The sequence below is a fragment of the Mustela putorius genome, unplaced genomic scaffold (genome assembly GCF_011764305.1).
Source record: "Mustela putorius furo isolate JIRA1106 unplaced genomic scaffold, ASM1176430v1.1 tig00000174_pilon_pilon_pilon, whole genome shotgun sequence".
In the NCBI taxonomy this organism is placed as follows: Eukaryota; Metazoa; Chordata; class Mammalia; order Carnivora; family Mustelidae; genus Mustela; species Mustela putorius.
Window position 1 is genome coordinate 27,169,675 of NW_025421304.1, and position 12,624 is coordinate 27,182,298.

Genomic DNA, 12,624 nt, shown 5'->3' on the forward strand with positions numbered 1-12,624 from the left:
GGTTAGTCTACAAAGGAGGGGCCCAGAGGGCAGGAGTGGGGCTGTGGGGTAGGGGCTGGAACTGGCCAGGATCTTCCTGGAGACTGAGGGGTGGGAGCCTTACATGGAGCCCCAGGGTCTTTGGGACTGACGAGTCTGGTTTTCAGAGGAGAGCTCTGTGCTGTTGAGGGGTGCAGGGCAAGGGTCCCCTATCTACAGGCGTGGCCTGGCTGCCCAGCCTGCCCCCGACTCACGGCCTTCCAGTCCGGGCACAGCCCCTCTTCCGCGTACAGCATGTAGTCGATGCGCCTGCCATTGCCCTTCAGCAGGTCCTTGCGTCCCTTCTGGCCTGCCCCAGGGCTCTTGCTGGTGGGGAAGGCCAGGTACTCCCTGCGTCCTTCCTCGCTCTCCAAGACCCTGCTCGACACACAAGAAGGCAAAGGACGTGAGGTGAGCCCCTTTGCCCCCTTCCCCAGGCCCCAGATCCTGAGTATAGAGCCACGTTCTCATGCCCAAGTGAGAAGCAGGTCAGACCAAACCCTGTGTTTAAGATCTGTCTTCCCGTGGAGCCAGAAGGGGCCTGGGTGGAGGGACACTCAGTGTGAGCCTATGAATTCCTGGCTGAGCCGTGCTGCTCCAGAGTCCGTCCGGGAACGTCCTGTGTCCACTTTGGGCATGGCTGTGGCTGAAGTTTGGACACAGCATCGCCCAGAACCTGGGGCCGAGACGGAAACAGGAGCAGAACAGGGCTTTGCTTGGAGCCAGTGGGTGGGGGCCTGTTTCGGCAAAGGGTCTTTGCAGGGAACCTTAGGGACTCGTCTCTCCTAGAATCCCCAGACCTCCTGGGACTGTTGTTTCAGATCAGCAGGGCGCTGGGGGAGCCAGGAGATCACCCAGGCCCTATTCTGGGACTGGACTCCTGGGTCTGTCTATCTCTGAGTGGCCGTGCCACATGAGCTCTCTTCTGACACAGGGATGATCACTGTGGGCCCCAGGATGTTTCGGGGACCAGGCATGCTGAGAAAGGAACTGTGTAGGGGGGCATCTATAGAAGAGTTTGTGACTCTTGATACTGAGATGGTGAGTTTGGGCCCCACATTGGGTGTTGAGATGACTTAGATCAATAAAACTTGGGGGAAAAAAAACATGGGGTGTGTCTGCCATCCCATTTCTTGGAGGAAAGAAACTGACACTGGTGCAGAAGTGTGGGTCTACAGGGTGTATGAAGTGCTTGGGTGGGGTGTAAACACCCTGAATCCAGGCCTTCTGACTTCCTGTCTACTGTTCCCTTCCGGCCAGGTTTTCTCTGGAGCCCAGGGCCCCGCTGTGGAGAGCCTTCACAGGAGACTGGCAGAGGGCAGGCACCGACAGACACCGCACAGGCCCTGTGGGCCGGCTGATGCCTGGACACATGGAAGGGGCACCTGGACGTGCACAGCCAGCAAACATGGGTTTCTACAAGGTTTTTATCAGCCCTGAGTAAAATACACTAATGACATGCAGAACATCACTACATCTCAGAAATATAATCTATTACTGTCCTTTGCCTTTGATAATTAATTCTAGCATCAGTGATCTAAGAGTTACTGATAGTCATTTTTTAATCATTAGCTCATAAAAAGATAATTTTCTCAGCATAGGATGATGTTTCAAATTTAGTCTGTAATCTAATTAATTGGCTCAAATTAGCTGTGAGGAGCCACCGCCCTGACTGTGCAGTCTGAGGCTGTGAGTTATAAATTGGTTCTGCTGCTGGCCTCTCAAATGTCTCTTTATGGAAGCCTAATCAGGTTCAAGTATGAAGTTTGGCTGGGATGGAACTGTCTCTACTTTGAGAACACTGATTTGTATTAGCTCCCCTCATATTTTAATTTACCTAATTGGTGGCTACCAGCTGCCAGGATCCTGCAACACAGGCCATCTCCCTAGGCCTTCCACAAGGGTTGCGGCAACCCTTGCCCTTGCCTGGAGAGATCCCTTCCCGGAAGATCCCTTCCTCAACAGGATGGCAGGCTGAGCTCTTCCAAAGTGAGCCTGGACTCTGGTGCTGATGTAGGAAATGCCACCTCGAGACCCTCATCCTGGTGGGAGGCTTCTTTGTGGGCACACAACCCCCACCCCACGTGAGTCTCCACCCACCTCACCTTCAGTCCCTGAGGCCCTCACAGGCTTCCTTCCCACGGAACTGTGTGCTCTACTCTGCCCGGCACAACCGGCTCCCCACACCAGAGTCAGGGCTCAGTGCTTTTCCCGGCCCTAGGAACCACCCTCCCCTGCATGACCGTGGCATAAGGCTGCCGACTGCTGCTTACTTCTGCAGATTGTCAGGGGTGCACACTTCCTCGTCGTAGAGGTTGTCTGTGTCCAGCATGGTACCTGGGAACAAGGAGGCAAGAGTGGTCACTGCAGGCAGGGCCCAGCCAGCCGCTAGGAGGGCTGCCTCCCCGGGGCAGGAGGCCTGAGTGAGGGCTTTGCGCCTGGGCAGTTGACTGGCCCTGCCCCCTGCCGTGGGGTTTTGGGGGCAGGGCCTGAAGTCTTCCTGAGAAGCCTGTGGAGAGCCCAATCGTGGTGTAGAGTCGGGCCTTGGCCGTACCCTCCCCCTGTCCTCCCTTGGTGCCCCCACCCTCAACCTTCTGGCCCAGCCCCAGCTCACCGATGGCCCAGGACTTCTCCTCTCCCGGCCCCAGGCGGCAGGGGTCCTTGTAGTGTGTAAACAGGGAATGCTGCTGCTCCAGCTTGTCATCTGTGCGAGGAGAGAGGGAGGCAGTGCTGTGGGGCACAGGGTGTCTGTCCTCGAGGGTTGCCTGTCTCTGCTTCTAGTCACCCTGACCAGATAGCACTGAGTCCCTTGGCTAACTGCCACTGGGTGTGCTCTGTGGTCCGTTTGTCACTGGTTTTCTGTGTCCTTGAGAATGCCCCTCCACCCCCCACGCCCAGCACTAGGTTGAGCTATCTTCTGAGAACAGTGGTCTCTGTTCCTCCTGGGCTCCCTCCAGGTGGTGCCCAGATGTGGCGGCAAACCCTGTAGGGGGCCAGCTGATGCTGCCCTGGCCAGCGGTCCAGCCCTCATGGACCTGGGTGCCCAGGTTGAGTGAGGAGTGATCATACGAGGTGGAGAGAGAGACAGGTGGCCTGCCCTGGATTCCAGTTTGTCCGGCCAACTCATGGAGCCAGAAAGTGCCTGGGAGGAAAGACAGGTACCATGTGGGGCCTGAGCAGGTGGAACCCTCCGGCAGCCTCTTCCTTTGTATGCTGCATTCCCTCCCTGATGCAGGAAGATCCCAGGAGCACCGGCTTTTGAAGCTGGACCCAGGCATGTGACCAGGCACGTGACTTAGAGGGAACCGTGGGCTAGGATCGGGGGCTGTGCCTTCCGTGGCAGACACTGTCCTCCCTACTCACCATTGTCAGAGGTCGATTTCTGGGTCATGAACCAACAGAAACAGCGGCCACCAGGTAAGGGCACCGCACGGTGCTCCAGGTGGGACCTTCAGGTCTCCTGCCTTCCCTGAGGGCTAAGCCTGAGCACACAGACCCCATGTCACTCATGGGGTGAAACTCTGTAGTTTCTCCTGGGCTGGGGCTGGTGTGGAAGGAGCCCAGGAGCCAGTGGGTGGGTGGGGGGTGGGGTGGGAATTGGTGTTGCTCCCATCAGCTCCTCTGGCAGGGAGAAGCTCAGAGCTGCACAAACTCCCAGGAGGTCCCTGAGATCCACGTGATCACCAGATTAGTTATTGAAGTCAATTTTTTAAAACACTGCCCATGATTGATTAGTTTTTAGTTTTTTAACCTAGTGGTTAAAGGCATAATGACCAGGGTTCAAATCCCAGTTCAACCACTTCCTGCCTCTGTGACCTTGGACTAGTTACTGGGCCTGTCTGGGTCTCCGCTTCCTCTCCCACCCTTGTAGATCAACACCATGCTCACCGTCAGGGTAGTTCTGAGATTTAAATGAAACAGCCGTTAGAGGTTAGAATCATGCCCGGTGCAAAGCAAGAGATGACTGAGGACCTGGTGGGTAGTGTTAGCTGACTCGCCCGTAGTCTGAGTTTCAGAGGCCCCGAGGCTTTTTTGTCAGAGTTCATTTTTAGGGCATCTCTTTGTCTCCTGTAAGGAGGCCTCTGTGCTTTCTAGGCAGAGCGTGGGCTCTTCTCATTTTAGGATTTCTAGGGGGCAGAGAAATCACAGTCTTGCTAATATCTCACCCACATGCTCCCGAGGAGCAGGAAGTTCTTCAAGCTGAAAAACCCAAGCCTTTCTTGCTGTGCCTGGAGCCCATGCCCTCCCCAGGAGCTGACCCGACTGGGGAGGACCACCACCTCACCTGAGGAGCAGTTGTCAAAATTAAAATCTCCACAGATGACATCAAACACCACCAGCTCCTCGGGGTTGGCTGTGCTGGACGAGGAGGTAGATTTTCGGAAATCAGCCAGCCAGTCCTGAAGCAGGTCCAGCTGCTCACACCGGATGGCACTGTCCTCTGTGGGGCAGAGCCGGAGAGATTAGATGGCGGAGCTGCAGTGAGACCCTCTCTAGACCGGGGTGCCGACCCCAGCCTGTGGGGGGCTGATGCCCCACCCCCTGGAAAGCCCAGGCCGCCAGATCCTACCTGGCAGGGCGTGCAGGTGTGTGCAGGAAATGTACCCGACAATTCTTTGGTCCTGAGGTGTGCTTCCCACCTGCACCTGTTGGGGAGGGAGGGAGGTGTTGATGATGAAGTCGACATTATCCTGAGTACAAGCCCATTTCTGTCAGCTCCTGGTTACACTAGGGCCCAGGTAGGAACAGCAAGGTCATGCTTCCAGGAGCTTCTGGTCTAGTATGGGAGGCAGACATATCAAGAAATACCAGCTTCTGGCATGCTAAGTGCCACTAGTAAATCATGCAAGCATTATAGGAGGAAAAATGCAGAAATCCCCGCTGATTTCCTCCTTATAACCTGGCCGTCTCCTGGTGACGAGTGTCCATGTGGATGACCCTCACATGCCAGCCCCTCAGTTCCTTGCCCACTCCTGTCTGATGGCTGTTCTCCCTTCCCTTAGCCACAGCCTAGGCCTCATCCCACCCTGGAGCCCATTCCTCCAAAGTCTAAGCCAGGCTTCCCTTTGGGAACAGCCCAGCCTCAGAGCCTGACACCCTTCCTGACATGGAGAGGGCCCTGCCCTCTGCTCTCTCCCCAGCCTCTGCCCCTGTGGCTCCACGAGAAGCCACTTCATCTGCTTCTGGGCAGTGGTTTCCTGATCTGAGATGACAGCTATGGCCTCCATCTCCTTGGCACCTGTCATGCAGTGACCTCATGGGTGGGCAGTGTGTGTGGGGGGGGTTCCTCTGAGACTCTGTGCCCAAGTGCTAATGATCCTGGTGGGGTGTCTCCACAGGCTGGTGTAATGACATCACAGACCACCCGAACCGCCCCCCCCAGTGGTGACCCCCCTGCAAGCCTGAGCCAATGGGGCTATGGTTGTGGAGTTAAGTGATGCTGCCCAGCCCGCTGTTCTCCAGGCCTCTGATCCCGGCAGAGCTGCTAGAGGCTGCAATGGGAGATCCCCCCTGCTCCCTGCCAGGGGTGTCCCTTAGATCATCTGTGGCTGCCATTCCCCAGAGGTCTCTCTCTCTCTCTCTCTGGGCTTTCCTCCCACCTGAACTTCAGCAGTCTTCCCCAAACTTCTTTAATCCATTCCAGAATGGGTTTTCTATGATAATGAGATCCTGGACCCTGGGAACTGTCCAGGGAAGGGGACTGTAGAGGCCAGTTTATAGCGAAGGGATATCTATCTGCTGAACATGACTCTGCTCATCCCCCAGCTAAAAGTGGTCTGGACTTGCCAGCCCTGCCACATCACCGGCCCTCCAATCTGAGAGCCTGGGGAGGCTTCCATCTTTGTTTGTGCTGCCGAAGTCAGGTAGGCATTATTCTCCTCCATATGGGTTTCCACATCATTAGGCATTCTTAGCTCTTCAGCTCCTCTCCCAGCCTGGATGGATGCATATCTCTCCTTCTCCAATGCCCAGCAGGATGAACATCTGGTTACTTGAAAATGGGCAGTACAGCCTGAATTGGGGGCTGTTTATGAAGTCCCATGTTTGCCAGTCATTTCTGGCCCACAATCTAGACCCAAACCTCAAACCTCGGCCTTTCAGTACCACCACCACCCCCCCGCCCCCCCACAGTGTCTTGCAAAATCACATATCATTCATGTGCATCGTTGCAAAAACACAACACGATCTTTTAAGAAAACCACTGTGCCCCCACTGGCCACACGATGGCGCTCTGTCCCCTTGTATTCTTGGGGCAATGCATCTGTTCCCCCGAAATAATATGCTGTGAGCACTAGGGCTTGGAGCTTCATGGACCCTGCCTTGCTAGAGCCTTACAACAAGTCGGAGGGTTATGCTACAATTATACTAGAATTGGCTCGGGGTTATGAGGCTCTTTTGGCCGAGGCCGGTTCACATCAGATGTTTGCTGCCCCGAGCCCAGCTCCTCATCCTACTCTGCTGCTTTCTCAACTCCTGGTGACTTGCCAGGCTTTTCACCCACTCTAGGGTCTTAGTGTGTCAGCCCCTCACTCATTCAGCACTTGGTGTCACCTGCCTGTGCTGAGACCTGCACAAGGACAGGTGAGGTGCACCACTCAACACCGCCCCCACCCCCGGCCCCACCACCTTCAGGAGTACAGCGGGAGGAAGGGAAGACACAGCCACAAGGACCCAGCTACCAGCTGCCTGTCCCTCAGCCGCATCCAGCCCATGTCTCCGCCACTCTGGTGACTTCCCTGCTCTCCGTCATCCCCGTCAGCCCTGTGAGCTGCCAGGACCTACTTCCCTACGTGCTTGAACTGATTGATTCTGCTCCGGCTCGGGTCCTTGGGAGTTGCAGAGGTTTGTGTTTCTCTTGGAAAAACAATCATACTGAGAGGCTGTGCCTTGTAGTCATGGTGGGCAAAGACGGTCAACAGAGAAGGGGCCCAGAATCAGGCTTTCCCACACGTAAGGAGCAGCCAGGGGTTCCAGTCCCTTCTCAGGGTGCGACGGTATTAGGAAAGCACGTTGTCCTCAGGCACAGACCTGCCACAGAGTGGGTGGGGGGGGGAGAAGGGATGCAGATGAAGGAGCACTGGTCTCCACCTGCAGCCTTCCAGCCCCCAGCCCCGGGCCTGTCTCCTGAATTCTCATTTATTTCACTCCTCCAGGCAGGAGAAACAGGAACGCTTTCCCCAGCAGATGGGCTGGGTCTGCTGTGTACAGGGCTCAAATGGCGCATTCTTTCTGTGTGACGGAGAAGCAGGCAGCAGGCGGGCTGGGGAGCAGGGCTGAGGGTCCCACAGAGGGAAAGCTGGCTCTTGCTGACCGTGCTGTGAAAGCTTCACAGAGGCGGCGTGGCCAAGCCAGGGTGGGGCCGGGACACAGGGAGCCAGGCATGGAGGCTCCTGGGGGAATGGGACACTGGAGCAGAGCCCCCCAGCACTGAAGGCTAGGCTTCTCCCTGAGGCAGCAGGAAGTGGGCAGCAGGAGTCAGACCCAGGAGAGCACTGGAGGGGAATGGAGTTGGGAGGGGAAGGACAGCCCCAAACAAAGGCAGATGCAGAGGAATGGTGGCCTGGGCCATGACAGTGCAGCTGTGGGTGAGGGGTGGACCTAGACGTATTTGAAAAGTGAAATTAGGAGCCTGGATGGAGGAGGGGGCTCAGGGCACAGGGAGGAGTCAAAGCGGGCATGGTGGAACCTGGCTGATGGAGATGGGCAGATAGTAAGTGAAAGAGGATGGTGTCCAGGAGGCACCCGGATATGGGGTTGGGGGCTCAGGGGAGAGGTGTGGGCTGGGACAAATGCAAGAGCCCTCAAGCAGGTGTGGAAATGGAGTCTGTGGAGTGACTTCCCCAGGCAGGTGCAGGGAGAGGGGTGCTGGCATGGTGACCACTTGGAAATGAAGAGGCCTACTGAAGTGAGGTCGGGTCGCCCTGCTGTGGGGGCTGCCGACCCTCAGCTCGGGCTGAGAGCCGGACAGGTGGGAGGAGGCCTGCCAGATGCTGTCAGATCTGCAAGGTCGGACAGAAATTGCAAACTAGATTTTAGGTGGAATATCTTGATTTTTAAATGTCGGCCAACACAGGAAACTTGTTAATCAAACATAGCTGCAGACCAGTTTTAAGTGAAGGAGCAGAGGGAGCATCAGCGGTTCGAGGCTGGGCAGGCTGACCAGGAGCCTGGAAGGAATGGCCAGAGAGGTGAGAAGAATGTCAGCAGCAGAGAGGCCGTCCAAGAAGACTGTCATCACCCTGGTGGGCAAGGTGGTCGGGGGAGCCAGACCAAGGAGGGAGACGAGGGTGTGGGCTGGGGGCAGGGCCAAGGGGGTCCCCAGCTTCTGAACCATCTGTGGCAGAGCAGGTGGGAGGGAGAGGGTACGCTCTTCTCTTGAGCTTGACAACACGTCCCCTCCTTCCCCCAGAAAGTCACTCCAGCTGCTGAGACAAAAATATATCCAAGGAACAGAACATTGATGAACCATATGCCAAAATGGGGAGGTAAGAGGAGTTCATTCAATTTCAGCATCTCAGGCTGTGAGAGAAGAGTTAAGGACCCCAAACTGTGGGCCTACAGAGCTGCAGAAGAACCACTGAGCACTCTGGTGTGGGGTCTGGGTCCTGTAGCATCTGGCCAAATGGTGCTTCCCAAAACTCTGGAAACGCCGAGAATGGCTTTTGCGTAGGGAACAAAAAAGTCAACACTCGGAGCGTGTCAGGCTCAGTAGAAGATAGCGGGTAATGACCAAATTACCATGGTCTAAAAACTCCTGCAATTGCATCCAAATTAGCAGAAATAATTATGATTCACTTTAATTAGTGACTATGGAAGCGAAGCCTTGGGCTGGTGGGCAGAGGGCCTGGCATGGCAGCTGCTCAAGAACCGGGAGGGAGGGGGCACCCAGCCAGTGAGGCTGTGGGCCTAAGTGAGCGGGCGTTTGCCCCTTTGTGGGCAGGGGCCCCCTGCCGCCTCCTCCTCCCTTGACCGCTGTCATCTTCACTGCTGGCACAAGGACCTCCCAGGCCTCAAGCTCACTCCCTGCCCCATGAATAGGCACTAGGTTTCTTACAAATGAGGAGATAATGGCTCAGAGACCTGAGGAACTTGCCCAAGAGCACCTGGCCAGGCCTGTCTGAGCCTGAACCCCAAGCTGGGCGCCCACTGGCTCAGCTCCAGGAGAGGCCTGGCCTGTCCCCAGCCCTCCCAGAGTGGAAGGACCCCCTGACTGCAGCCCACTGTCCTCCCCGCCCCCTGACCAAGGCTCTGCCACAGGCTGTTGTGTGCCCCGGGGCATGGCCACAGCTTCCTACCTTGAGAAACAGCGCCCCTTTCGAGGCCAGGCCATCGGAGCGCCGCCCATTGGGGTAACAGTGATAGGCCACGTCCATGATAGGGTAGCGGCTGGCAAAGAAGAGGCCGCTGTTGAGAAACTTGAAGCTGCAGCAGCCTTGGCAGCCATAGACCCCGACGTCGTACAGAATGTACTCGAAGTAGCCGTGCAGCTGGTCTTTCAACTTGGCGGCTGCCCGCTTGTCAAACACCTCCTGCAGACACAGGAAGTCCAGGTTGGCGGGGAAGAAAGCGGACACCTCGTGGTCAAAGGCCTCGTCCGGGTGCCGCCTCTTGCGCGCAGCCGCCTTCTTCACTCCGGAGGCCTTGTAGGGGAACTTGCTGTTGGTGGCGCCCGGCTCCCCACTGCCGCCGCCGTCTGCCGCGGCCCGCACCTTCACCAGGGACTCCCTGGAGGCCGATGGGCTGCCCAGGCTCCCCGAGTCCCCGTCCCGCTGACTGTGGTTGGGTGTCTGGCCCTGGGGGGCCCCACCAGCCCCATTCCTGGCTTGGCCCCCAGCAGCGCTGTCGTCGGCTTCAGGGGGCCGGCCCCCCTCCTCGCCTCCGATGCGCACGATGCAGGCGTCCTCCAGGCTACCCTCCGCCGGCTCCCCGGAGGCCGGGCCATTGGCAGCCTCGTCACTGGGGTGACGCCCGCTGCCGTCACCCTTGTATTCCACAGAGGCCGTCCTCTTAATGCTCCCGGGTACGGCCTTGGCCACACCATCGCTGCCCTGCGGTGACACCAGGCTGCTGAAGCTGGCCGCACTGATGGAGGTGTTGGTGGGCGAATCAATGTAGATTTTAATCTGGGGCCGACTGGCCCCATTGCGGATTCTCTGCCCAATCTCTTTGGCCCGCGCTTGGGTGTTAAAAACATTGTTGAGCCTGGCCAGCGAGTCAGGGAGGAGGCAGACGTTGGCAGTGGCAAAGCAGAAGCTTTTGCCGGGACCTGTACCCTTCCATTCACTGAGCAGGGCCGCCCCACCAGCCAGGCCCTTGTCCTCTAGCCGGGAGTAGACGTAGGGTCGGCGGGCGGACTGCAGTGGGGACCAGAGGAGGAACCCGACGAAGGCGAAGGGCAGCGAGGCAACCAGGAGGGCCAGGTAGACGGGCGTGAAGAGCACAGTGCAGAGCAGCTGGAGGTAGCACGGGTCGTCCGCCCGCTGGCGCTTCTCGTAGGTGGTGGGGATGAAGGAGGCCACGAGCCGGTCTGCCAGCCAGTAGCATGGGAAGATGAGCGCCCAGGACACGGCATGCAGGGCGGACAGACAGCTATTGGGAAAGGGGGCCGTGTACAAAACCATCGCAGCTCACTGGGCGCCGCGGCCGGCCCTACTACATGGTGTCCGTGGCAGCGCGGGCACTTTCTTGCGAGGGGTGGGGTGGGGGAGCAGGTGGAGGAGGGGTCACCTCCTGGTGAGATGCGTCTCTGGGTGGTCAGTGGTGAGTGCTGGCCAGCCAGGCATGATTCACCTCAGTGCGCCATACTGGGCCACCAAGGCCCGCCAGGGAGCCTGTAAGACAGAAAATAAGGGGCTTTACTCATCCTTAGGGGCGCAGGTCAGACGTTGGGGTCACTCGCTCCCTCACCCTGTTCCCGCTTCCTCCATCAGAAGCAGGAGTATTCTGTTTGTCTGAGTGTGTTTGGTTTCCTTGGAGTAAACAGCTTGGTGACGTGACCACATCTGTCTTGATCTTGTAGCCTAACGGCTCAGAAATGAACCCCAGATTTTGGAGGGGCCTAGCTCTGTGGGCATTTGGGAGGCAGCCTGGGGATCCTGGAGGGTGCCTGGGCCTGACGCTGGCCTGGAGCAGCCAGAAGACCACCAGGAGCCAGGGGTGTGCCTGATTCAGAGGAGCCTCAAATACACCTGCTTGTCACTGAGTGTCCTTCAGGTCAAAACAGAGGGGGAGCAAACAGCAGAGACATGGGGTCAGAGAGTCCTGGGGTGCAGGGCAGTGTCGCTGGCAGGAGGACCCCTGAGAGGAGGGCTCCGCCCACAACCAGGCTCTCACAGTGCCCATCCTGCAGCATCAGCCCACTCTTGCCCTCCCACCCCTGCTGACCCCCGACCCCAACCCCGGAAATCTCTGACCAGCCAGGATCCTGGCACTGCTCGGGCCTTAACCCACATCCAGAATGATGTTCCCTCTGACTTTTGGAGAAGCATCCTGGAGCTGTGAGGCCCAAGCTTCTCCCCTAAGCCTGAGATGCAGCCTGGGGCCCAGCTGAGGCCCGTGGCTGGAGGAATGAGTCCACCCTGGGCTCCTGTCCCAGCCAGGGCACAAGCCTCAGACCAGGACTTAGGGCCCTGCCTAGCAGAGGCTGCCAGGGAATTACTGTGCTGAACGTAGAATTAAGAAAGGCCAAGAGTCTGGAGTGTTGGCCCAGCCTCCAGGGACCATGGGAGATCATTGTGTGATGAAGCTGGTATAACCAACATCTTGAGTCTTCATTACCCAGTCTGTTGGGGGTTTCACTTCCTATTCACTGTCTCCCTGACCCAGTCCAGCCTCTGCCCTGGTGCCATGGAGGGTGGGGGTCTGTGCCCACGTTCCATCCATCCTGGCCCACCGCTCGTTTCCCCCTGCCTCCCTGGGCACTGCAGCTAGGACCTGGGTGCCATTTGGGTTTTGCCTCCCCCTCAGTCCCCACATCGCATCTGTCCCTCTCCTGGAACTCCTGTGCTGGTCCATGAGTGCATGATGCTTCAAGTACTGTCTTGGCTGCGTCTCTTTCAGGCCAAGTTCCACACAGTGGCTGGGGGATTCTGTCTAGTCTGACCATCCCTCAGATACCCCAAACCCACAGAACCCTCTGTGGGCCCTTTTTTGGCTATCTTGTGTCCTAGCCAGGCCTGCCATGTCTGCAGCCCCGTCTCCCTTGTGCCCGGATCCCACTTGGTGGAATGTGGTTTCCTGTCCCTGCCCTGCCCCTCACCGAGCTCACCCCTTTTCTTCTGGACTCAGCTCAGAATTCACCTCCTCAGAGAGGCCCTTTTGCCCCCTTTGCCTCTCCTTGCCAGCTGGCTTAGGTAGCTCCCTGGGGGGCTCCTGTCTGCATTGTGCATGGCCTGGTCTCTGCAGTTCCAGGTCATAAAGCTCATGGGTCACAGCCACCTCCCAGCAGCCTGGGAGCTTCCTGGAAGAAGGGACTGCATTGAGGGGCCTGACGGGTCCTGGGGCCACACCAGCAGGAGCTCAGGAAGTGGGTGGGTGACTGGAGGTCAATCTGCACTGCCTCCAGGCCTGAGGTGCAAGGAGGGGGGGGTGAGGTCTCCGAGATGC

The 12,624-nt window shown here is 57.8% G+C and overlaps 1 protein-coding gene across 4 annotated transcripts in view; it reads right to left on the bottom strand.

Annotated features, from left to right (window-relative positions):
* SMPD3 (sphingomyelin phosphodiesterase 3) overlaps nucleotides 1–12,624 on the bottom strand; it is an 81,236-nt gene that overhangs the window by 3,050 nt on the left and 65,562 nt on the right. For all 4 annotated transcript variants that reach the window (XM_004744510.3, XM_013052259.2, XM_013052262.2 and 1 more), the window contains 6 exons: nucleotides 9,315–10,850; nucleotides 4,589–4,664; nucleotides 4,304–4,459; nucleotides 2,633–2,722; nucleotides 2,292–2,355; nucleotides 234–396 (listed from right to left, as the gene is read on the bottom strand). In XM_004744510.3, the coding sequence (XP_004744567.1) occupies nucleotides 234–396; nucleotides 2,292–2,355; nucleotides 2,633–2,722; nucleotides 4,304–4,459; nucleotides 4,589–4,664; nucleotides 9,315–10,640 (1,875 nt within the window). In that variant the 5' untranslated portion in view covers nucleotides 10,641–10,850. The remainder of the gene's footprint in view (nucleotides 1–233; nucleotides 397–2,291; nucleotides 2,356–2,632; nucleotides 2,723–4,303; nucleotides 4,460–4,588; nucleotides 4,665–9,314; nucleotides 10,851–12,624) is intronic.